At 38.9% G+C, this 25,493-nt stretch overlaps 1 protein-coding gene across 12 annotated transcripts in view; it reads left to right on the plus strand.

The window, feature by feature from the left end:
- Positions 1 to 25,493, plus strand: part of KMT2C (lysine methyltransferase 2C) — a 202,542-nt gene that overhangs the window by 164,605 nt on the left and 12,444 nt on the right. For 10 of the 12 annotated variants that reach the window (XM_085316432.1, XM_085316438.1, XM_085316441.1 and 7 more), the window contains 13 exons: positions 2,271 to 2,453; positions 3,108 to 4,991; positions 6,022 to 6,353; positions 7,164 to 8,983; positions 10,282 to 10,393; positions 11,934 to 12,012; positions 12,152 to 12,215; positions 15,023 to 15,255; positions 18,055 to 19,752; positions 21,343 to 21,555; positions 22,032 to 22,196; positions 23,436 to 23,577; positions 24,276 to 24,423. In XM_085316432.1, coding sequence (XP_085172558.1) covers positions 2,271 to 2,453; positions 3,108 to 4,991; positions 6,022 to 6,353; positions 7,164 to 8,983; positions 10,282 to 10,393; positions 11,934 to 12,012; positions 12,152 to 12,215; positions 15,023 to 15,255; positions 18,055 to 19,752; positions 21,343 to 21,555; positions 22,032 to 22,196; positions 23,436 to 23,577; positions 24,276 to 24,423 — 7,073 coding nt within the window. The remainder of the gene's footprint in view (positions 1 to 2,270; positions 2,454 to 3,107; positions 4,992 to 6,021; positions 6,354 to 7,163; positions 8,984 to 10,281; positions 10,394 to 11,933; positions 12,013 to 12,151; positions 12,216 to 15,022; positions 15,256 to 18,054; positions 19,753 to 21,342; positions 21,556 to 22,031; positions 22,197 to 23,435; positions 23,578 to 24,275; positions 24,424 to 25,493) is intronic. The other 2 variants (XM_085316434.1, XM_085316435.1) reach the window with 2 other exon arrangements.

Genomic DNA, 25,493 nt, shown 5'->3' on the forward strand with positions numbered 1-25,493 from the left:
ACTTACAGTTTCCACTTCTTTGCTACATTTGATTCATGTTTCAAGTCTTATTTGCTCTGTCTTTCTGCACGGAGTCTAACCAACTACTTCCAAAGGATAGTAACAAAACATGATGTGACCACCTTCTTCATGTGCCCCTCCCATCATTCTCTTTTCCTCATTAAGGATACTGAAGTTTTTCACTTGTTGAACTAACCATTCCAGAGGCTTCAGTACCCACATCCTACTTTACACACTTTCCTTTACACCTGTGGACTTACTTTGCTGATTCCCTTAAGTACTTACTCTCTTCTTTCTCTGCTTTTGCAGTGCGAACATATTTTGACAGCTTCCATGTTGTGGGAAGCATGAGCGACTCCCAGTTTTTCCTCTAAAGCATTCTCCTTCTTCACATCCAAGTCAATGGAGCACAAATATTTGTCATAGCTGTCCCAACCTTGGCCAGTGATTACATTCTGTAGAACTTCTCTGGTCCAACTTTTGACCCTTCTGCTCTGTTGAAACTCTTCTTGTTAAAGATTGTCCACATGCAGATCTCAGAATCATTATTGATTTTGTTCTTTTTGAACTGCACAGCCATTATTGGCAAATGGACTTTTCTTTAATTTCCTGTTATTCTCTCCTGGGACTTACTTTTCCTCCGTTTCTTCACAACAGCAATTGGATGATAATTTTCCTTCTCAGTTTGTAGATTTCTGTGGATTTCTATGTTTTTATCTTCAGTCTCCTTTTCTTCCCCCTAGATTTTTCTAATCTGGTCTCATCAGCGAAGAAATTTGACTCCTATGTTGATAACTGAGAGCTTAAAAATACCAACATAATCTACTGTGTAAATTAAAAACTCTCATTACTTTTATGACAGCTTTAGGAAGGTAAACTAGTTCCCCAAATTCAGTATGGGAGGAGGAGACTCAAACCACAGAGTTCCTGATTTTTCTGAACCCCTTCACACTTGAAACAATCCTTCCTATTGTTTTCTTTGAGACAACCTCATTATTCTACTGATTACTCAAGCCTGTAACTTTAGCACCATATTTAGTTGAGGATTTCTTCTCTGTATTATTTACAAGATACTGTCCACTTAAATGCATAGATTTTTACTTAGGCATTTATTACTTAACAATTATTTCTGTTACTGAATTGTCTCTTTCACTGCTCTTAACAAATAGTATTCTTATTCTCCTGATGGATATCCAAGTAGCTGCAAAAATTATTTCCTTCATCTTTGGGAGGGTTGGAGGGCACATGCGTGTTCTCAGAAGTATATGCGTAGTTAGGAGCAGCTGTGTCCTCACAGAAGTTGCCTTCCATATACTCTTACCATTCGGCTGTTGCAAGTGTGCCTAGCATTTTGCGCACAAGAAATTGCTGCAGTACCTGTCTTGAGAAGCTTACATTCTGCGAGAATAAGTAAAGGCTACATTAGAAATGAAATTCAGAGGAGGTTTCTTACGCTTTTACTGTAGGTTTTTAAATTTTCTTAGTATAACTGCTGTGACACTGCTGCTGTCATGGATGTCACTGTTTCTGTTTGTTTGTTTTATGGGGAGGAGGGGGAGGTTAAACCTTTTGTGTTAGGCAACCCTCATTTGAGAGCTGCAAATGAAATTGTGAAAAAGCAGATGTGAGGGTTTGATTCAGAAAAGGAAACACATTCCAGATTGGTAGCAAAAGAGACTCTTTGAAGCTTCCGTTAGATGTTTTAAAGTGTCAGTATTGCTTTTAAATGCCTCATTGAAGAGGAATTGCTATTGTTGGGTCCGTTTTTTCTTGATCCGTAAGCCCATATTCTATGCTTGTACTGCTAACTTAACACAGACTGAGATCTATAGAGGCTGTTTAATAGAGTAGACTGTATTTTTCTTGTCACTGAAGTTCTCCACATTAGTGGCCTTTATTGATCCAAACATCATCAGCTATCTTCTTGTCTTCTGATTTCAGACTGCACCAATATATGATTTGAAAGGTAAACTGGTGGATACACGCTTTCTTGGCACAGTACAGTAGCTGAACGGAGGCTGTTAATACCACTGTTCATAACTCAGATTTTTCTGTGTACTCTAGTTTAAACACAACATTTCTACAGAAATGAAGTCTTTTCAGTTTAGAGTTCCCTGCAGAATGGCAATAACTTGTTTTTCATCAGCATTTGTATGATTAAATCAGGCTACACGAGTAATTTGGTTGTAGATTTTGTAGAAATAATAGATGCAGTGCTTACACTTACCAAAAGAAAACAAGCCAAACTACATGTTTTTATCTTTTCCCAGCAAAAGGCCAGAGATAATAGAGCTGCTTTGCGCATCAATAAAGTACAGATGTCGAACGACTCCATGAAAAGGCAACAGCAACAGGATAGCATTGATCCTAGCTCTCGTATCGACTCTGACCTCTTTAAAGATCCATTAAAACAGAGGGAATCGGAACATGAGCAGGAGTGGAAATTCAGACAGGTGTGTTGTGTTTAGGATATTTCATTATTTCTATTGCTGCTTTTTATTGCATTGTTGGAATCTTTTCCTGTTGTAATAAAATCAGTTTTAGTCTTTCTTTGTAGAAGAGTGTAAATTCATGTGTCCTGCATAGGAGAAATATAGATGCTATTGGAAGAGAAGCTGTTTGCAAATGTTAGAAAACTCTGTTTTACAGTTCTGATTCTGAACACCTACCTATTACAGAAATGCGTTATTCTTTCTCTGTATGACCAGCTGTTGCAGTAGTTTATATACCGTATATTGCAGTAACTTTGCCCTGCAGACTCCATTGCTTTTAATTAGATTGGTATGTGTAGGGATCTCAGAGCCCATTACATCAGTGCTGCATCTGTCAGTACTTTCTTCTTCAGAGTATAAGGTTAGAAAGCAGTCCTGCTCTTCAGGCAACCAGGGAAATGCTTCTTCCCAGGCAGTCAAAGTGTGTATGCCAAGTTAATTTAACTTTACAGATAGGCATGCACTCTGATCCTGTTGCATTTAAGATCTGGAATTATTCTTAGTTGGTCTTCAATGTGTCCTAAAGTTTTAACTATTAATTCATTTTTAGTCATCAGAAAGACTATATACCCTAGATTTAAAAATGTAACCTTTTTCCTCATAATTTTGAAACAGCAAATGCGTCAAAAAAGTAAGCAGCAAGCCAAAATAGAAGCCACACAGAAACTTGAGCAAGTGAAAAATGAGCAGCAGCAACAGCAGCAGCAGCAGCAGCAGCAGCAGCAACAGTTTGGTTCACAACAGCTTCTGAACCAGTCTGGCTCAGACACACCCAGCAGTGGGATACAGAGCCCTTTAACACCTCAGACAGGCAATGGAAGTATGTCTCCCGCACAACAGACATTCCATAAAGATCTATTTACAAAACAGCAGCTACCTGCTACACCTACTTCAGCATCCTCAGATGATGTATTCCTAAAACCACAAGCCCCACCCCCTACTCCAACCCGAATCCCAGTGCATGATTCACTGTCTCAGTCTCAGACTCCTCAGACATCTTCACAGCAGATGTTTTCTCCAGGTTCCACAAACACAAGRCCTCCTTCTCCAATGGATCCATATGCTAAAATGGTGGGAACACCTAGACCAGCACCTATTAACCAAAACTTTGTTAGAAGAAACACCATTGCACCATTAGACACTTGTGCACCACAGTCATCTGTATCTAGGCCCATTCAGGTAACTGAACCATCAGGAAGCAGGCCTTCACCAGTCAGAGATTCATGTTCTTCATCTCCAGGTAGCAGTGATCCCTATGCAAAGCCACCAGACACACCCAGACCTGTCATGGCATCAGATCAGTTCTCCAAACCATTGGGAGTCTCAAGATCACCCATAGTTATGGAACAGTCAGGGAAAGGTTCTTTACCAGCTGGAAGCAGTGATCCATTTACTAAACCAGCTCCTAGAACTGATACATTTCAGAGACAGAGGGTAACTTCTGCTGATGCATATGCACGTCCACCATTGACTCCTACCCCTGTTGATGGTAGCCCTGGACCCTTTAAAACTCCTATGCGCCCACCTCAGTCCCCACAAGATCCTTATGGATCAATGCCAGCTACACCAAGACGTGTTGCTGTTGATCCATATGAGAGGCCTGCTTTGACACCAAGGCCAGTGGATAACTTTTCTCATAATCAGCCTAGTGATCCATATAACCAGCCTCCCCTTACTCCCCATCCTGCGATAAAAGAGACTACTTTTGCCCATCCACCTAGGATAATGCGGCAACAGAGTGATTCTTTCCCTCAATCTGGGCCCATTTCAAGGCCAGCTTCTCAGGACCCTTACTCCCAACCTCCAGGTACTCCTCGGCCAGTTGCTGATCCTTATGCCCAACCTCCAGGAACTCCTCGACCCACCACAGTTGATCCATATATGCAGCAGCCACCAACACCAAGACCTGCTCAGCCAGCAGATTTATTCGCTCAGTCCTCAGCAAATCAGAGACATTCTGATCCATATGCCCAACCTCCTGGAACACCGCGGCCAGTTCTGAATGATCCTTATTCTCATCAACCAGCAACTCCAAGGCCAGGAGTTCCAGAGAGTTTTAATAGACCTGCAATGACAAGGCCAGGACTAATGCCAAATAGAGATCCTTTCCTGCAGACACCGCAGAACAGATTGCAAGGCACTTTTGTCAGGCCATCAGACCCATGTTCTCAAAGTCCTAGACCAGCAGCACCTGCAATAACAGATTCATTTAGCCATGGTCCAGCTSCTGCAGCACGTGACCCTTATGATCAGCCACCACTGACTCCAAGACCTCAGCCAGAATCTTTTGGAACTAGTCAACTAGCCCACGACACTGCTGAGCAGCCACGGCCTGGATCTGAGGGCAACTTCAGTGCATCTGCAAATTCTCCAATGAGTTCTCAAGCACAGCAATTTCCCAAAGTTTCACAAGTTCCTGGCCCAGCACCCACTACAGGAGTAACAGATACACAGAATACCATGAATATGTCTCAAGCAGATACTGAGAAATTAAGACAGGTGAGTATACTGTTTAATACTGATGATCTTAAAATTTTAAAAGCAGAAGAATTACCTGGAGTCGTCTTATATATTTGAAGTTACTTGGCATTAAACATAGCTGAGAGTTATCTCCCTTCGCTCAGTATGTTCATTTGGTCCTCCAGGATAGAGCCAGAATATTCAGAATATAAAAAGTCAGTAATATTGGGGATCCAAAATGGAAGTGAGAGCCATTGCTGAAGCCATTGAAAATGTAGCTACTTGGTCTACTATAGTTCTTTCATCTGCAATGTGAAAAAGAGAAACACCTTGAAAGAATAGCTAATTCTATCCTATAATAAATGAGATATAGAGCTGATTGTCAATGGTAGCCAGTCAGTGACTTGTTTACCAATTGAAAGAAAGAGAATAGACAGCAATCTTAGATGAGGCATCTGACTGTTTAGGTGATTATCATGTTGAAGTGAATCCTATCGTTGATTGTTGATGTTCTGGAGGGACATTCGCTCCAGGCTTTTGTCAGTGAATATTTGGCAAAAAGCTCTTGCCGAGAGGTAGAATTACATTGTATTTGGGAAAGTTGCTCAGTCTTTTGCCTCATAAAAGCCATGAGAAGTGGATTTAGCACAAACATCCATAGTATTAATCATACAGAGTCAGAGTACATTTTGCAACTGCAGTTTAAACCTTTAGCTGAGTTTTCTTCAGTGGACCTCCAGTCACCTTTCTCCCTCAGAGTGTACCATTTCATATGATAAAAGGGCCCTTATTATTGGAATAGAAGAATTGAAAGAGCATTGCTTGTAAGTYATTTAGTAAAATAGGTCCACCTCATACACTTTTGACAAGTGGTCTGGAGGTGAAAAGTTATGTTATCGATATCTTGCACCATGTGATCTTTTGACTTGTGATTGTGGTGGTTTATAATGTTTTTCTATAGTGAGTGGAGAAGAATTTCTTTCCTCCAAAAGGCTTAACCTAGTGGAGTGCAACACATGAAAATATATCAGTGTCAAGCACAATGATTTTTTTTTTTTTTTTTTTACAGCGCCAGAAATTACGTGAAATTATTCTGCAGCAGCAGCAGCAGAAGAAGAATGCGGTCCGTCAGGAAAAGGCTTTACAGGATCCAGCAGCTTCTGGAGCTCCCCATGGAGCTCCTCTTCAGCATTGGCAGCAAGACAATTTAAATCAGATTTTTAACCGCCCTCCTCCTCCATATCCTGGGAATATTAGGTCTTCTGTTGTCCCTCCAGGTGGGCCAAGGTTCACAGTATTTCCTAAAGATCAACGTGGACCATTTCCTGTTGATGGGCAATTCAATAGACCTCAGTTTCCACGCGATATGAATGCCATGGGGATGAGACCTCATGGTCTTAGGTAAGCTCTTTGATGCCTTAAAATGGGGTATTGCAGTGGTAGCTCTAAACTTACTGGATCTGTTGGTTAATGAGATTTTGAATGAAAAATCACCTGTGTGGTTTACACTAGCCAGTAATCTTACTGAAGCAGTGATGTGCAGTGAGCTTCTGTAAAAGTAGAATGTGTGTTTTACACTGACTTTGTTGTGCTTTTTACTGGAAATTATTCAAAAATAAAAACAGAGGAACTGCAATACTTAGGGAAGTACAGATGAGATGAAAGATCTTGTCACCTATTGTTTTTGGACACTTATTTAAAAAAAAAATGAAAAGTCTGACTGGCTTTGATGCCTTCATATTGAATAAATGACGTATTTTTGTTCTCATTTATAAAGACTGATCAAACTGTGACTTCTGTCTGTGTCATTTTTAGAATGAATGTGTGGTGTAAAATGAATACCAATAGTGATATGTTTTTTAATCTTGAGAATTGTTCTTTTCAATACTTTGGATTTTTTCAGTAATTTCTAAATACATGTAACATTATTTTAGACTTACTTAATTGAAGTTGTGGTTTATTAAGATAGTTCTTACTTCACAGTTTTCTATCTATTTTATTGGAATTGAAAGCAAGCTGTTTGTTAAACATAAAGCAATTATTTATTTCAGTCATAAAGCTTCTTTAAATATAAGCATTTTTATTCAAAATATTTAAATATTGTATTGAATGCATTATATAAAGCATTTTGGTGAATAGTAATTTAGTAAATATACCAGGTTAGGCAGTCCTAAGGAAAAAGATAATTTAGTCTTTAATACTTTATTTTAGATTTGGGTTTCCAGGAGGTGGCCATGGTCCACCATCAGGTCAAGAACGTTTCCTCAGTCCTCAGCAGCCAATGCAACGCCCTGGAGTTCCACCGCAGCTGAGAAGATCTCTTTCTGTTGATATGCCAAGACCAGCAAACAATCCACAAATAAATAACTCATCTGGGATCCCTCAACATTTTCCTCCACAGGGAATTCAGGTTCAACAGCACAATATATTGGGTCAGGCATTTATTGAGTTACGTCACAGAGCTCCTGATGGCAGGCCAAGGCTTCCTTTTAATCCTTCGGCTACAAATGTTATGGATGCAGCACCACATCAAAGACATGCAAGTTTTATACCCAGGCAGGAGTTTCCAGGCCCAAGGCAGGCAGAACCACTGAGACATAGTTCTCAGGGTATATCTAGCCAGTTGCGGGTGTCTACAAGTTTGGAGCATATGCCACAGTCCCAGCAAGATCAAATCAGTTCTGACAACCCACCTGCACTTGTAATAAGTTCTCTAAGTCATCCACCAGTTGCTGATGCTTTTCCAGGGCCGTCTTTGCCCACATCGGCACCAAGTGAAGAATCTGCGAATTTACAGGTTTCCGGCCAGCCAGCTGATAGTCTAGAAGAAAAGCTTGATCCTGATGATCCTACTGTAAAAGATTTAGATGTGAAAGACCTTGATGGTGTTGAGGTCAAGGATTTAGATGATGAGGATCTGGAAAATTTGAACCTAGACACAGAGGATGGAAAAGGAGATGAATTAGATACCTTGGACAATTTGGAAACGAATGATCCTCACCTTGATGACCTTTTAAGATCTGGAGAATTTGATATAATTGCATATACAGACCCAGAACTTGATCTGGGGGATAAGAAAGGAATGTTTAATGAAGAATTAGATCTTGGTGTCCCCATTGATGACAAGTTAGATATCCAGAGCAAGACAGAAGAACCAAAACAGAAGGAACAAGGTGATAGAATTGTTGCCCCTTCTGAGACTCTGTCCCCACAGAAGAAATCTGCTACAGAAAGTGAAATTAAAACAGAAGTACTTTCTCCAAACACTCATGAGGAGAAGAAGAATGAAAATGAAAAAGGCRATGGAAGTAATGAATCTACAAGTACTCAACAGGCTGCTGAAATGGAGATAAAGGATGGAGAAAAGGCTTCCATGCAGCCAGCAAACCCAGAATTCCCTGACAAAACTCCTGTTGTTCCTGTTCAAGAAACAACTGTGCCTAGTTCAGATGCTCAAGGATCTGCTCCACTGCCTGTTCAAGGAGTAGCAAGTTCCTGCAATATTTCTGGGTCCACACCAGTCCTCTCAAGTTTGCTAGCTAATGAAAGCTCAGATAACTCTGAAGCAAGGACGCTAGGATCTCCAGCTCAGTCTTTGCCAGCAACACAAATGAACCATTCATCAGGTATTCCACAAACACTAATGACACCTGGTGGACAGATCTTGGAAAACACTTTAAATACAAATTTGACCATGGTTCCACGAATAAACCATAATTTTTCTCAAGGGTCACCAAATCCRGGTTTTATGCAGGGTCAGTCAGCTAATCATAACTTTGGGCCAGGACAAACCTCTAATCAAACTGTGACTGTAACAAACCGTCCTGGTCCCAGTAGCTTATCTGGCCCCCAACAGATAATGCTCCCTCAACCATTAGCTCAGCAACAAAATCGAGAGAGACCACTTCTGCTGGAGGAGCAGCCGCTTCTACTACAGGATCTTTTGGATCAAGAAAGGCAGGAGCAGCAGCAGCAGCGACAGATGCAAGCCATGATTCGCCAACGTTCGGAGCCATTTTTCCCCAATATTGGTATGTAGATGACCTGTTTGTTAAAGGATTTGTTAAAAAATAAACAGCTAAATAGTATGTAGCACCAAAAGAAACATACAGGTATTTGGACTCTGAAGTTGGTCTAACAAAAAGCAGCCTGGCTAATAGGTATAATGGAAGTCTGGGAATTGAGCATGTAGGTGAAGCTGTGAACTCTGTGTCAAAGTTCCTGTTGACCTCACTGTGATCAGGATAACACCATGTTACTACTGAATTTGGCATCATCCCTTTCATGTACTCTCTTAATGCTTCAGTTTCTCATTTGTGAAACGGAATGGCTGAAAATACAGCTTTTGCAAGCAATAAAATGATGAAGTGCGATAGCTGGCCTTGATATTTGACCTGTTAATTTTCAATTTAGGATTGTTTTATTACGTTGTTTTGCAGTGTTCAAAGTGGCTCAAGGAAAGGAATAATTGAAAKCTGTATTATTAACTCACATGAAATCTAGGCAAGGCACAAAAGCATCACAAAAAATTCTGCACATACTAAAAGCACTTAAGATAAATGGTCCTTTTCTGTTTAATATAACATAGCAGATGGGGAATTAAGATAGACAACATCATTGTGCTGTCATTCAATTGTTATTAATAAAATATGAAAATTGGCTATCAAGTCTGTCCGTAAGACAAATCTAGCATACACCAAAGTGGCAGCTCGTATTCACAGTGTGGCTGGAACATTCTCCTTGAAGAGGAACATCAGTCGTGTTTGTTCCGCTGTGTGTGGGGGCAACTGAATGGACAGAAAGCAGGACAGAGGCACAGATTACGGTGCTTATCCTTTCCAGATGCTCCAAGTGGTGTGGGCCTTTCTGGTGGTAGTACGGCGAATAATTACAGAGCAACTTAACAGGTTTCGTTAGGGTATGTTGGTGTTATTGTATCAATATTGCCAACTGAACTCACAGAAACAAGTCTTCTTCTAGATTCTTAATCTATTGAGTCATAGACTAGGTATGATTTAGAGCCCCTCTCAAATGGGTCTGCTTTTCCTGTGTGTGTCTTGGCCGAGGACAGGAGGCTTTCTGTGTGTTGTAAATGGCATTATTGATCTTGTATTCAAGGTAGTTGCTGCTGAAGTATTTCTTAGAGGATGCATGAGCCTACATATTAACCAGTAATTTTGAAGTGGAGAGGAAAAGCAGATTTGAAATAATTATGCGGCTACATTGTCTTACTGATGATTTCTGCATAAACTAGGTCTGAACAAGTCAGTTGTAGTTACAGTCATGTGATGGTCAGCTATGTAAATGACTTACTGTTTTTCTTTTATAGATTTTGATGCGATTACTGATCCTATAATGAAAGCAAAAATGGTAGCTCTTAAGGGGATCAATAAAGTAATGGCACAGAGTAACATGGGGATGCCACCAATGGTTATGAACAGGTAAGTAAATGCTTGATAGTGTTTTTTAGGTCTACAAAATGTAGAAGGAACAATAGCACTAGAGGGAACTGTGCAATATAAATGAAAAACTTCAAGGTAAGGAAGGATCTGTTTATCATGAAGTCCATGCTAGTACTGTTTTACTGTATCCTAAGAATAAAGTGAGTATGACAATAAAAGCAGTAGAAAGGATTAAAACTCACTAGATCTATGTTCTGATCATAATGTCATTGGTCTACTCAACAAGCATGGCTTCACTCTTGATTTCTCTCTTGTTTTCCTATTTGCTGATTATGTAATGACACATCTGCTGTACATTGTGTTCAAAAACTATTGAGGAGCATGTAACACTTCCATCTTTATTTTGCAGGATAGTGTTCAATGCTGTGTATAGTTTATATTTAGCCCGAGTAACAGAATTTTCATCATCTCTATAAATCAATTCTGTGGACAAAAGTAGCTAACTATGAATTGTCTAGACTTCACTATGACAGTCCTTGTCAGACGTAGGGAATATATAGGCCTGATATGGTCTGTAGCTTTTCTTTTTCTCTAGATCTTAAAACAGCACACTTTTTTTCCTTTTCTCAACACATACTTCAGTGCTATCTGATAGTACGTGGCTTACCAAAGATGTTTGGAAGGCCAACTTGATCTTTATAAGAAGATTTTGCACTCTAACCCATTTATTATATTTTATTATACAGTATATTACACAAATGTATACTCATCTTTTGTACTACTAGTATAGTAGTAATATTTTATATATGTATATATGTAAAATATATAGTGATGTGTTATATTACTGCAACCTGATCGGGGTGACCTGCACAAGCAGAAGATTCTAACTGCTCAGATGCTAGTTAGATAGTTTATGTTCTCTGGTTTATCTTTCTATTTCAGATAGAAAGAAAAAAAAATTTAATCCGTGCTCCATCACTATTATGTACAGAAGTTTGCATTCTTCTACACTCTTACCATAGACTAAGATCTTCTGAATTGTCTGGTTTTGCTTTGTGAAGTTACATTGTCTGAAAGTGATTACAGGGGCTTGTTTAAACTGTTTTTGAAACCCAAAATACGTCTACCCTACTGTAGTGACTGTGTTGCCATCATACCTAACACATTAAATCTCTTTTTTTATCATTCCATGTTTTAATTTTTATCATTACAATACRTGTTATATGTAAAATATAAATATAGATGTTTCTTATGTCATTTTTATTTAGATTGCTCCCATGCGTCTTCACTACTAGTAAAATACCATGTTTACTAATATTACCATAATATGTCATGTTTAGTTCATCTCTATGAARAGAATCGAATGCAATAGTTTAAATTTAGAGCAAAGTGTTGTAGGATCAAATGAGAAATACTATTTTCCACACCTTGGAGAAGTTTGGTGTAGATGTTCAAGCAAATATCTGTAAAGCATTTAGATGTTTTGTATAACTTCAGTTTAATACAAACCATAGTCTCTCTTCTAAAATACCCACCAATTTTAAAATTACAATTTCATCTTCTGTTTGTGTATCAATAGGTTTCCCTTTATGGGGCAGTCAGTGCCAGGGGCTCAGACCAGTGAAGGCCAAAATCATATGCAGCAAGCAATCACACAGGTAATACAACTTGATATGAGATACATAGCAAAAGTGCCTAATAAGGTGTCTAAAAGTGCCTAATAAAGGCTGGTTTGATTTTTTTTTAATTGAATCATGATTTAATTTCCTTGTCTGTGTATTTTTCTGAAATTTCTAGGATGGAAATTTGACTCCTCAGATTTCTAGGCCTAATCCTCCAAATTTTGGTCCTGGTTTTGTCAGTAAGTACAGATTGAATAATTTATTGTATGTTGATATTTCGTTCTAGAGTTTCTTTTTTGTTGTTGTTGTTGTTTTTAATAAAATGCCAATATATGGATATTTCTTTCCAAAAATATTTTCTTAGTTTGACTCATTTGTCCTTCTAAAATACCACCATTTCATCATTATGATACCAATTCATAAAAGGACACATAGTAAATGATATTAACAATTTGTCTAAAAAAGTGTCCTCAAAGAAATACCGTAGGGAAAGAGGGGAACAAAGCAAAGCTGAGTTTTCTGATATTAGTCACAAAGAGTAATAAAGAATTATTTGGATCATCATTTGGATTTGTGTCAAAATAGAATTCTATTTATTACTTGACAGACTGCTGGCTGAAAAATCTAGCCTTTTGTTATACTGTAGTATTCTTAGCTCAGTGAGAGTAGCAGTCTACATTGATAGGCTATCTTTCATTTAAGAAACGAAAGATTTTGTGTAGCATCATTGTCAATTTAAAAAATATGAATAAAAGCCTTTCAGGTCTTAGTTAAGCAAGACTGGGTGGGAACCACAGTTGATGAAACAGTTACTTATATCACCAGTAGTTTGCATTCCTTACTTCTACTTGCATAAGGCTATTTGTAGAACTTAGTGTCTAAAATAAGAATTGTTAGCAAAAATTAATACTAAGGATATGTTGGGAGGGAAAGACCACATTAAAAAAAAGCGCTGCTGTCACTGCAAAAGCTTTACTTAATATTTATTAATAGAAACAGAAGTAAACACTTTTACTTTTTACRAAACTGGAGTAGCAGTATTAAACGGCAATGAGAAATTTTAGGAATGTTTTCTGTATTAATTTCCAGTAAGATTTTAAATGACACTCAACAGTGGTCTGGCTCTGGTGGGGGGAGAGTTGGAGATGGTTCTGAGAATGTCAGAAAACCTGTTTTTCATTTCAGTGGCAGTTATCTGGAACTAGTTAATATTTCAGTACTTTCATTTGCACTTCCAGGTTCTCCTGTCTGCAGTTATTCTCCATCATTTCCATTCAGTTGTCACTTCAGGTTTTATGATTAGTTTCACAGAATTTATCAGTGGAAGAATCGATGCCCCACGAGACTGTAGATAGCTCTGTGAATTGATTTAGTAGAGCCGTTAGATTCAGTGACCATCTCTGCAGCAGCAACAATTAATATAGGTAGGGACTGGAGCACAAGGAAGATATGGTTGTGCTGAAATCACACTGACATACCCATGCCTTTATTCTTTATATGAGATAAGCTTTCTTTATAAGGGAAATTCTATACCCGATTCTTGGTTATCCGGTTTGTTGCCACAGTGTTATCATGAGACAAGTGATCTTGTCATCAAGCCTTGTTGCTTCTTTCTGGGCTTAGCACAGCTAAGAGTGTTCCTGGACATGATTGCTTTGACTCCAGGAAAAATATCTGAAAACCATAGATTTCTCAGTCATGAGCCTCAGAGCAAATCAGCATCTCTCATTTGTGAAAAGAGTGATGTCAGAGTTATAGGCTGTGTTTGAATGCATTTATTTGTGGGAGGGAAAAGGCCCTGGCTGCTGAATGCCCTCTGGTGAGGATCGAAAGTTACGTGTATGCAGAAGACAAGTTGTAAAGAGCTTGTTTTTTCAGTTCATTTTCTTGCAGTGACTTTGACTTGTAGTTTGTATTTTAATTCATAATTCTAAAAAAAGTTATTCAGAAATATCTCATGTAGTCCAAATTTTCAGCCATTTCTAAAAAATGAATCAAGTCCTTCCCCCTTCAGAATTTATTCTATTCCTAAGGATTTTTAAGATGTCTCTCAAATGAGAAGAAGCTTTAAACACTGTCTATGATTAGAAATGAGTGCTTTGTTACACTTCTGAGTATGAATTTATAMTTCTGCTTTTGGACTCCTGCTATTTCAGTTTTTGTGATAGAGAGTGGTTTCGAGTTGGTTTCAGCTGAAAGCATTTCGTCAGTTTACATTTATGTGGTTGGAGAGAATGCCTTTCTCCACTATCTTGCATGTTTGTTATTGGAAGTGTTGTGGCCTTATGATATTGTTGTTCTTGGGTTTTTTGTTAAGTTCTGCAGTGCAGGTTAAATAAGTTGTACTTCTGTCTTAATTTGCCTTCTTAATTAGCAATCCCAGTTTAGTAGTGTTCAGATTACCTTGCACTCCTTACAGGCTTGAAGTTGAATAGGATGATGGAGTGGGACTTGATTTTTGTAACAGGAGATAGGTCTTGACATACATTTCCAATCGCAGATACTATCTGTCTTTCATTTCATGAATGCCTGGTGGATGTTTATAAGTTTAGTTTGATTTGTTCTTAGAAGATGTAACAAAAAATAGATGTAAATGTACACAACTGTTCTATGCACCAGAATTAATTAGGCTCTGTCTCCTGTAAATTTGGATCTCTAATCTCTTAATTTCTTTCCTTCACTAGGGTACTTCAGCGTTGCCTGTTTTGTAGCATAGCAGGGTACCAGTGGATTCTGTAGCTGGTTTCAAAGCTGAGTGTGCTGTCTGGCTAGCAAGCGCACACTTACTGACTAGACAGTTGGCAGGCATCTCTCAAAATTAAGGGACTAAGTTAAAACTGCTTTCTCTCAAGGCAATAGTTTGGATCTCTCTTTTCTCATATCACTCTAAGAACTTAGTATCTCTGAGACCTCAACCCCTCAGTTAAATTTGGCTGAACTTGATCAGCAGGTTCACAAAATAAGAAGAGAACTTACTAAATTTCATCTTTAAAAGCTAGATTCTATGGGATGAGATCATATCATTCTTTATTTCCCCTGTCTCTAGATGATTCACAAAGAAAGCAGTATGAGGAATGGCTACAAGAAACACAACAACTTCTTCAAATGCAACAGAAGTACCTTGAGGAACAAATTGGAGCACACAGAAAATCAAAAAAAGCACTCTCAGCAAAGCAGCGTACAGCCAAGAAGGCTGGCCGTGAGTTCCCAGAAGAAGATGCAGAACAGCTTAAACATGTAACTGAGCAGCAAAGTATGGTACAGAAACAGCTAGAACAGGTAATCATGTGGAAGAAAAACTAATCACCGTAATACTGAGCTCTCATACTAGTGTGACTCTTCCCTTTAAATCTGTTAAAATATTAATTAAAATAGTTAAATATAGTGGAGCTTGTGTGAAAGGAACCACACCCTATGATATTTTGCATGAGTGGCAGCATCACTCTGAGTTGTGAGTGACACTGGAGAAGCAAGGTGCTGCAGCAAAAGTTACAGCAAAAAGCTGGTTTAGTGCTTTGGGAAGAGGGAAAATTGTTTAGCAGAATTATCTGCAGTGGAGTTGCTGGTGCTACGAAGAGCATTAATGAAATATTCAGATTGTGGAGGAGGAATTTCTTAGCATGTAGGGTTCTGTTTCAAGCTTGAACAAGTCTCGTAACAGACTTTTCACTTGCTGCATCTTGTAACCATGACTGTAGTAACCGATATTAAAGTTAAGTCTACGATTGTTCTGATAAACCTATGGTTTGGCCAACAGTATTGAGTGCGGTTTTCCTTAAGACATCATTTATATATTGTCTGGCATGATGCCTCCTTATTGTATGAGTGGGGAATCTTTTCATTGTCAGGAACAAATAGACATGCCAAATATTAAACACTTTGGAGTTACCCTTTATTGAGGTGAAGGGAAAATTTGGCAGCAGGCTCCTTGAACTGAAGTCATTAGTGGTACATGACCCCCAGGTTCTTGCTGCAGTGGTGCCTCAGAAGTATGCACTGACGTAATGTTTGTTGGCTTGTCTTTTCACTATGTGGAAGAGAGATAATGCAGATAAATTATGTCTACATCATTTCTTTCTTTTTCTTCTCCTTCCACAATAAATCACAAGTAGAACAAATACAAAAGGATTCACTTTAACCAGTCTCTATCATACAGATATAGGTATATAGATACATTTTTTCACTCCAGGCTTAAACCGGAGTTATGTCAAAGTAACAACTGCTTGTCATGATATTGCTGGCAGATTCGTATTGTGCCCCGTAATTAAGTTTCTTTTATTTTTCCTTTTTTTTAACTTAAGTTTCGTATACTGCTGGAAAATGCCTTCCATTGCCATTCAAGCACCATTTAGAGCAGTCATCCGTGTCCTAGACAGCACTTTGTTATGTACCTACATGGAACTTAAGCTTCATATTAAAATGTGTTTTTAAGGACCTTCTATTTAAGTTTACCATGTTATTTACCTGTAGTCAAGCTTCTGTTTTTGAAAAGGACAAACTGTATATACATATACTGAGCGACAAGTTTTCAAATTGCTGTGAATTGTTGGATTTGATCACAGGTGCAGAGAAACTGGAGTTGACTTCGTACAAAGTGAGCTTGTGTCTGACAGGGTTATTAGCTCCGGCACAGAGCCACGCAGACACTACCGCAGTGTTTCCACAGCCGAGGCAGTTTAACTGCTCRGGATGGCGTAGCGCCTGTGCTAACAAGTCCTGCAGGCGAAAGCCTCTGCTTCTTTCTCCTCCGCTCCGTTAGAGCCACCAGGCCGATCTGCGCAGTTGCGGCTCAGGCCCGGCTGTGTTTTCGGTGCTGGTCACATGAGATCTGTGCTAATTCCAAGTACAGTCATGTCTCCTTGCCACTGCAGATCCTGAGAGGAGATGCTGGGTTGGATACCTCATTGCATAAACACGCAGAACCAACACAGGTTCAGTGCTCTACACCAACTGAGAAGTCCCAGAGCGCAGAACGGTGCAGTGCAGATGCATCCAGTCAGTGGCTCTGTGCAGTGGCAGTGTTTTCTGGCAGTGTCAATGCAAAGCCAAAGCTCATAAATCATCYCAGACCTGAGGTGACTCTGCAAATAACCTTTTGGGTGCACCTACTCTGCATTCTGCAACGTTCCTTGTAGCGTCTCTGTTGGCCTGAGCTTTCTAGCTTATCCCTTGCTCAAAATAAAGGAGTGTGCTATCAAACTTTTTTAATTATGTTATGGACTTTTCACATCAGCGAAAACAGCAGGCGGATGGTGCAGAAATCATCATCTAGTAAACGGAAAGAAGAGAGAGATTCTCCATAACCTATGCATTAGTAACTAGTGCATTACAAGTACTTTTAATTTTTTAGAAGAAAATGAGTTAGGTAGCTGCTGTGTTTCTGAAATACTCTCCATTAGCCTGGTGAAGACACTGACAGCACTGTCATATCCCTCCATTGGCTTCTCCTGCTTACATTAAAGATAAACGACTAGTCTTTACTTTTGGATTAACTGGATCCAAATCCAGTTAATTTTCATCCTAAAATTTAAAACTTTAAAGTAGCACTTGTTGCTTTTTCCTCTGCTATGTTACGTTCAGGGGATCTGCCTATGAATAAGTGGGAAGATACCTCATTGTTTTCCTGCAAACTTTCCCTTTTCAGTTACATCTTTTAAAAATTTTAAGCTAGTGTTTAAAGATCATCCGTCTCATTGTTTCCTTGTATTCTTTTTTTCTTGCCTGTTCTCAACTCTTTCTATCCTATATATGGATGTAAAAATTTTCAGAGCAAGGATCAGTTTCAAGTTTGTATAATTTTTAGCAGTGTGGTCTTGGTACATATTTAAGACTTTCTGGTGCTATGCTAATGTATGACAGTAATGAAATKGTCATTTTTTTCTAAAATTTGAGCATGGACTATATTTCAAGTTAAATCATGGCCCTTTAACATAAAAAGTGAGAGAAAAGACTGCACAGAAATGCTGATTTTGCATAAGTTTCATTTTCTACTGGAAGTATAATGCTAAATTACATATTTTATGCCACCTCTGTAGTCAGTACATGTCAGAGACAAGTAATGACTTTTGTAATTTTCAGATTCGAAAACAACAGAAAGAACATGCAGAACTGATTGAAGAATACCGAATCAAGCAACAGCAGCAGCAACAGCAGTGTGGGATGGCRCCCCATACTATCATGCCAGGAGTCCAGGCCCAGCCACCAATGGTTCCAGGAGGAACGTCACCAGCAATGAGTCAGCAAAACTTCCCCATGGTGGCACAACAGCTTCAGCATCAGCAACACACAGTGGTAATCCCTGGGCAATCCAACCCAACTAGAATGCCAAATTTATCTGGATGGCAATCTGCAAATGCCCCTACGAGTCATATTTCCATTAATCCAGCAAGGATACAGCCTCCCATGACACCATTGCCAATTACTCCTGCTACACCAACTCCTGTGCCTGGTCCTAATGCGACTGCACAGTCAGGACCACCACCAAGGGTGGAGTTTGATGACAATAACCCCTTTAGTGAAAGTTTTCAAGAGCGGGAAAGAAAGGAGCGTTTACGAGAGCAACAGGAACGGCAGCGTATTCAGCTCATGCAGGAGGTGGATCGACAGAGGGCTTTACAGCAGAGAATGGAACTAGAACAACATGGTATGATAGGGTCTGAATTAAATAACAGGACATCATTATCTCAGATACCTTTCTTTAATTCTGATCTACCTTGTGATTTCATACAAGCTCCACGACCTCTTCAGCAGTCTCCACAGCATCAACAGCAACAAATGGGACAAATTCTGCAACAAGGTCCTGTGAATTCACCTCCTGCCACAAATTTTATGCAAAGCAGTGAGCGAAGACCAGTGGGGGCTACAGCCTTTGGACCTGATGCGTCTGCTGTTCCAAGTGGAGCCCCTAATTTTCATACTGTTAAACAAACTCATGGGAATCTCCCTGGGGCTACTTTTACACAGAACCAAGTCAGGCCTCCGTTCGCTCCTGCCACATCTTCATCTACAGTACTTGGTAGCGGTCCCTCATGTGCTGCAGACACAAGCATACCCCAGGCAACAAATTTCCCTGGATCAAACCAGTCTCTTATACAGCTGTATTCTGACATAATCCCAGAAGAGAAAGGAAAAAAGAAAAGGACTCGAAAAAAGAAAAAGGATGATGATACTGAGTCAATAAAAGCCCCATCTACTCCACATTCAGATATAACTGCACCATCAACTCCAACTATTTCTGATTCTACCTCCACCCCCGCAGTTAACACCCCCAATGAACTTTCACGTCATCAAGAGGAGCAAGAGTCAGTGGAGTTAATGGGCCGATCAACATCAAATGCAGCGGAGGGCCAGACCTCTCCAGAGCTGGACTGTAAACTCCCCGATAGCAGTTTGCCGCAGAAGCAGCTGAGTGAAAATATAGAGACTGAAAAGGCTAAAACAGATTCACCTAGCAGCATCCAAGAAGTTAAAGTAGAAAAGGCAGAAACAGATCAATGCTCGGGTCAAGCTGAGCCTAAAGCAGAAAATCCAAACAGTATTAAGGTGGAGGAAGATAAAGTCACATCACATCCTGCCTCTTCAGCTCAGAGTCCAACACAGCCAGCTAGCATCCCGGCAGCGAAAGGGGAGTCAGGGAATGAATTGCTGAAACACCTGCTTAAAAATAAAAAATCCTCATCTCTTCTGAGTCAGAAATCAGAGAACAGCTGCCCAACAGAAGAAGAGAGTGCTGGAGATAMAAAGTTAACAGAGAAGCAGAATCCACCTGAAGGAATGGTGAGCCTATTACTGATTTTGTTGTGCAGTGGTTATCAATAGTCAAAGATTAGTTTGCACCATCACCACAAGCGTTTGTATAAAGGCACGGAAATAACCTACCTGCACAAGGGTGGAATAAAACAGCTGTAAGGAGGTTTTACCTCCTTTCTGTCATTTTTCTCTGAGTAAATTATCACTGTTACAAAAGGAACCCAATTTAATATGACTTGATAGATCAGGAATTATTATTAAAATACATAAAAAAAAAAAAAAACTTAAAACATACCACTTTAATATTTGCCAATATTAAGGCAAGATTTAACAGTATGAAAATTACCTACTGGTATATTTCTGTACAGTATGCTGTATATCTCTATGCTTCTAACTTTGTGTTGAGACCTTCACTTTGGTCGTGCGTAGGAGGGTGACGACCTGCATGCCTTCGCAGAGACATAAGGCCAGACTTCACGCACCCTCAGCTGCAGTATTTGATGTGTTCTGTGAATGGACCAAGTTCATGCTTTTTTTTTTGCCTGTGAAAATCATACATTGTCTTTAATTTTAGCAGATACTATTCTCTAGAAATTTATCAGATGTCAGAAATGTAGAATTGTTAAATCTGCTAAAATTACTGGGGTTTTAAGTTACAAAATATTTCTCTAATTAATAATATTACTTTAATGGAAGGAGGCATTAATTCTTTATATTAGTGTCTTTATATAATTTAATAATTTATGAAGCTCTTAGTCCTAAAGAAAATGGCTTTCTACAGGGGTAGGGTACAACTGACCCTAAGTGTATTTGGTTCTTTTTCTTACTGTAATCTTTAATCTCTGCTTAGTTTTGTTTTATGACTCTATAAACTCTAAATGCATCCTTGAAACAGAATTTAAATACCTTAAAAATGTTTAAAAACTAGTTAAAGTAATAGTGGGTAACAGGTGACTTAGGTATAAGATCCGTGGTTAAAACATAAGTGGTAGGAATAGYTGTGAGAATTTTTCGAGGTAGGGCTTGTGTAGAGCTGTTTAGAATAATGATTAATAAAAAGAAGTTAGTCTTTCTTTTTTACTTGACACTCTCTGATGTATTACCACATGCTATTCTGATTGTTTCTGCACAACTATCCTTTTATGTGAAGAATGACTTTCAAATTCTTTCAATATAAGTTTTCACCTAYTGGTACAAACCAACATTGTTTCAGAACACCATTTTTGTTTCTGAATTGAAAATCCGTTTATATCAAGTCCTGCAACTCTTTTCTGTAACTAAGTCTTCCTCTCATTATGCCCTAATGAATACCTCTAAGACTGGGTACATGTAACTTTATTTTGGTGAGTATTCAAAAGAAAATGTTTCTGGTCTGTGAATTTTAATAATGTTTTTAGACATCAATGGGGTGTTAATGATAAGTCGTAATTTTGTATGTAGGGTGAGTACATCAGTTATAGTTGCCAGTGTAACAGCAAATTAAACAAAGTATAAACACAGTTCATCTCTGTGATATATTTTACTGTGTGTCTTCATTTTGACTAACGTACTGTAAATTTGAATGAGCTACATCATAAAACATCAAAAATTCTACTTTTCTTTCTTTTTTAATCCCAGCAAACTACAGGAAACCAAATGCAAGGTGTGTTTGGGTGTAGTAACAGCCAGCTTCAAAGAGCAGATGTAGGACAGGAAACAAAGAAACAGAGAAATAAGCGAACTCAGAGGACAGGAGAGAAGGCAGCTCCTCGGTCCAAGAAAAGAAAAAAAGAGGAAGAAGAAAAACAAGCTGTTTACCCTAACGCTGATACATTCATCCAGTTAAAACAGGTAAATATATAGAGACTGGATAGTGCATCAAGAGGATACTTCARAGGGTGGATCTCTTACAATGAAAATGAGGTTGATAATTAAGTTGAATTTTGAGTAGGGGCGGTAGAAAATAAAACTGCCAGAAGACTGAGAAACGTAAAGGTTTGGTTTTATTTCGGTTTGGAAGTTCTTCTGACTTGGCAGGCATTTGGTAGGCTCAGAGCCGTGGGAGTCCTTTCGGCTCTGGCAGCCTGCTTGATTGGGCTGTCAGGGAGCCGGARTGGAGAGCCGTGGCCCCACTGGACAGGGGACCAACTTCCCTAGCCATCAGGATGGTCTGTGTTTGAGACAGTTGTCTGATAGGGCGGAAATCCAGGGTTTTTTTAGTTTGTTTGTTTGTTTTAAGAAACCACTCTACTAATGATTGGAGATCTGTGATGTGTTTGTTCTATGGTTAACTTCATTTCTAATGTTTTTCTATACTTCTAATATAGCAGCTCTCTCTTCTGCCTCTGATGGAACCAATAATTGGAGTGAGCTTTGCACACTTTCTTCCCTATGGCAGTGGCCAGCTAAATGGTGGAAATCAACTTGTAGGAAGTTTTGGTAGTGCTACTCTTGATGGGACTTCAGATTACTACTCCCAGCTCATTTACAAGGTACAGTTTTAATTGAGATTTTCATTATGTCCTCTCTATGGGAAAAGGAGATCATGATATTATCACTGCTAGTTAGTTAGAATTCTTKCCTTTTGTGCAAGCACAAGAAAATCATTTTCTGTTACTAGACTAGATAGTCATTGTTCTACTCATTGGAAGTGGAAGTCAGTTTTAGAAGCTGTGTTGTAAACAAATTAAAATAGAAGTATTCCATTTATAAATGGATGCTAAATGATTAAAATTGTAATTACAGTTTTATGGAGCAGAAAAGACTGATTCCCAGTACTTAACAAAGTCATTGAAAGCACTAAAGCATCTCTTAATGTGAATTAAATGAGAAATAAACTTTCCTCATTTGTCCACTAAGAACCTAAAAACTCTTAACAAAACAGTCTATTTGTTGATGGGCTAATAACCCATAAAATTTAAAACTCAGTCTCTCAGAAAGGCAACATTGGAAGAGGAGGAAAATAGTGAACCGGCAGAGTCGTATTTGCTGCTTGGCTACCCTAATAAATTCATTAACTGATTAGAAAGCAGTGGTGTTTACCCCAGCCTTATATGAGATAACTGAGAATCTGACTCAGCAGAAATATTTACTGACCTCAAAAGTGAACAATAAATATCAGCTTTGTAGGCATGACTGCAAGAAGAGTAGATGCTGAAATATCATTTAATTCTCTTTGGAAATATAGGCAGTCAAGCAAGTTATCAAGGGGCAACTTGGAGCGAGAACTTGCGGTGTGCCTGCCTCTCTTTGGTAACTGCTTCAGTGACAGTTTGTCCTGTGGTCAATGTGAGGTAGCTTCCCTTTTAGTGAGAAAGAGATCAGCTCACTCATTTACTGTGACTGAGAGTCGCTGTGGAATAGCTCTCTCACACTGAAGTTCAGACCTTTGCCTAAACTGTGGTTACTTTTAGGGCTCCCAAACAGTTCCTAAAAAGACTTACTATGCTTATGTGCAGATAATTTAGCTATAGGTTCTTTTAGTAACATATACTATTCGTGTAAACTGTTTTTCCCTGATAATTCATTGATGTTAAAAAAAAAAAAAAAAATCAGTGTCTTTTGTAGCAGATACTTTCATGTATTTCACTCTGTGTTTGGGAATTGTCACTGTTTATCAGCACTGCCTCTGGGTGTAAAAATACGTGAGTGGGTTACCTTACCTAGTAGTAGAACAATGCAAGTTCTCACCCTGTTTCAAGGCTAATTTATGGTTATTTAATCTCTTGCAGCAGAACAATCTGAGTAATCCTCCAACACCCCCAGCCTCTCTTCCGCCCACACCACCTCCTGTGGCGTGCCAGAAGTTGGTAAATGGCTTTGCAACCACTGAGGAACTTGCTGGCAAGGCTGTTATGTTAGGAGGTCATGATGGTAAGCCTGATGCTTACTGTTTCCATAATAAATAAGTCAAGTTTGTAGCAGATTTCAAAACAGATAACTGGGCTGTTTTTCAGGTGATATAGTTGTCTTTTATAACAACATGTATAGCTTCCCCTTTAAGGTTGTCATCATTTTTATCCAGCTTTATTTTACACCAGTATAAAGTCAAATGATAGTTTTTTCCCTTTCCCTTTCCAAAATATGTTGAGATTATAAGCACTCTTAAGATATGAAAAAGAAAACCTCAAAATCAAGTTTTTTACATCCAGTGTAAGTTACTAATCAGGTTGCTAAGTGAGCTCAGAAGCAGTTTGTCTGAAATGTGTCCTCAGTAGGCTTTATATRTAGTCAATATGTGTTTCTAATACTTGCAATTTTGTTGAATTAAAACCTATTACCTCTTAAATAACATTTTAGTCAGCCATTTTTTGTGGACTGTTCTACAGATAATGGACAGAAAGTGCACTCGAGCAATAAACCTTTTTTGCTCAAAATTCGCAGGTTTTTGAAAGAATAGAGATTAATTATTAACAGTCAAAAAAATTGAATTACAGACAAATAAGTGATATTACCATCTGCTTTAATTACTTGGTTGCATCTGAGAGCYATCAGTTCCGTGTTACACAGAACGTATATCAATAAGAAGAGCTGTACCCATGTCTCACTGTGCTGTGTTTCTCTGTTTTTAGTTACCAAAGCTCTGGGACCAAAGCAGTTCCAGTTGCCTTTTAGACCACAAGATGATTTATTAGCAAGAGCAATGGCTCAGGGCCCTAAAACTGTGGATGTTCCTGCTTCACTTCCAACACCACCTCACAACAATCAGGAGGAGTTAAGGTAGGTTTTTCCCCACGTCTTTAAATATTTGCTTGGAGCAAATTCTGTGATTTTTCAGAAGATGAGTCTGTGAATGTGCAAAGAAACAAAATCTGTCATGCACAGCCATACAGTGCAGAGAACATAGTGGGATTATTTATCCTAATTAACTCCCAGCATTCCGCATGTAGGACAGCAGTGTGGTGGAAGAGGTGACTTCTGCCATTGCTAGATGCTATGTCTTGATTAGTTGTCAGGAAATTATTACCTTGCTCTATTAAAAGTGGAAGAAAACTATATAACTTGGTCTTCTGGGAGCCAGCATGGTGATGACAGCACACTGTGCAAATGTCAGACAGCCTCAGAATTCGCCGACCTTACTCAGTTCTTGTTATGTGCGAGAATTGCTTTCTGGAACCTATGGATTTCCCTACAAAGACTTTATCTTTTGTCTCCGTTTCACTTGGTTAAGAAAAGCTTTGAAGCACTGAAGCCTGTGTGTGGATRAGGGAGGATGGACCAGTGAATTCAGCCGTGAAAAGAGATACCTTCCCTGTTGTAGATTTTCTGCGTGGTCTTGGACCAGTTACACAGTCTTGTCTATCTCAGTTTGCCTAGTTTGAAGGGAGAATAATARCACCTTCCCATATCAGAAGAGTCTTTGAGAATGAATGTGGGGTTAAAGTCWGTGAGGCACTGGAATATGCTAATATGGTATAGATGACTGTAATAAATCTAGTAGATGAAGGTTTGCTCAAAATGCCATGAATTTTGAACACGTCTAAAAACACTTAAAAGTTTGTACAATAATGCAAAGCAGCTTTCCAATCGTCTGTATCCCTTCAGGCCTGGTGACATGAATTCTCATTTCGTGTAAGTAAAGAGGTTAATCAGCAAGTACTGGGACGAGAGCAGCACAGTGACTGGACTTTGAATAGTAAATTTGTCTCGGATGCCCTTGTTCCCTTGGAAAGAAGAGGGAATATATAATGAAGAACAAGAGAAATACCAGTTCATAACTTTAATCTTTTTCAATAGATGAATAAGTGACTGTAATAGTAGTATAATAGCGTTGGCTGGAAACATCCAGC

This window comes from Rhea americana, unplaced genomic scaffold (assembly GCF_003343005.1).
Source record: "Rhea americana isolate MKP2758 unplaced genomic scaffold, rheAme1 scaffold_47, whole genome shotgun sequence".
In the NCBI taxonomy this organism is placed as follows: domain Eukaryota; kingdom Metazoa; phylum Chordata; class Aves; order Rheiformes; family Rheidae; genus Rhea; species Rhea americana.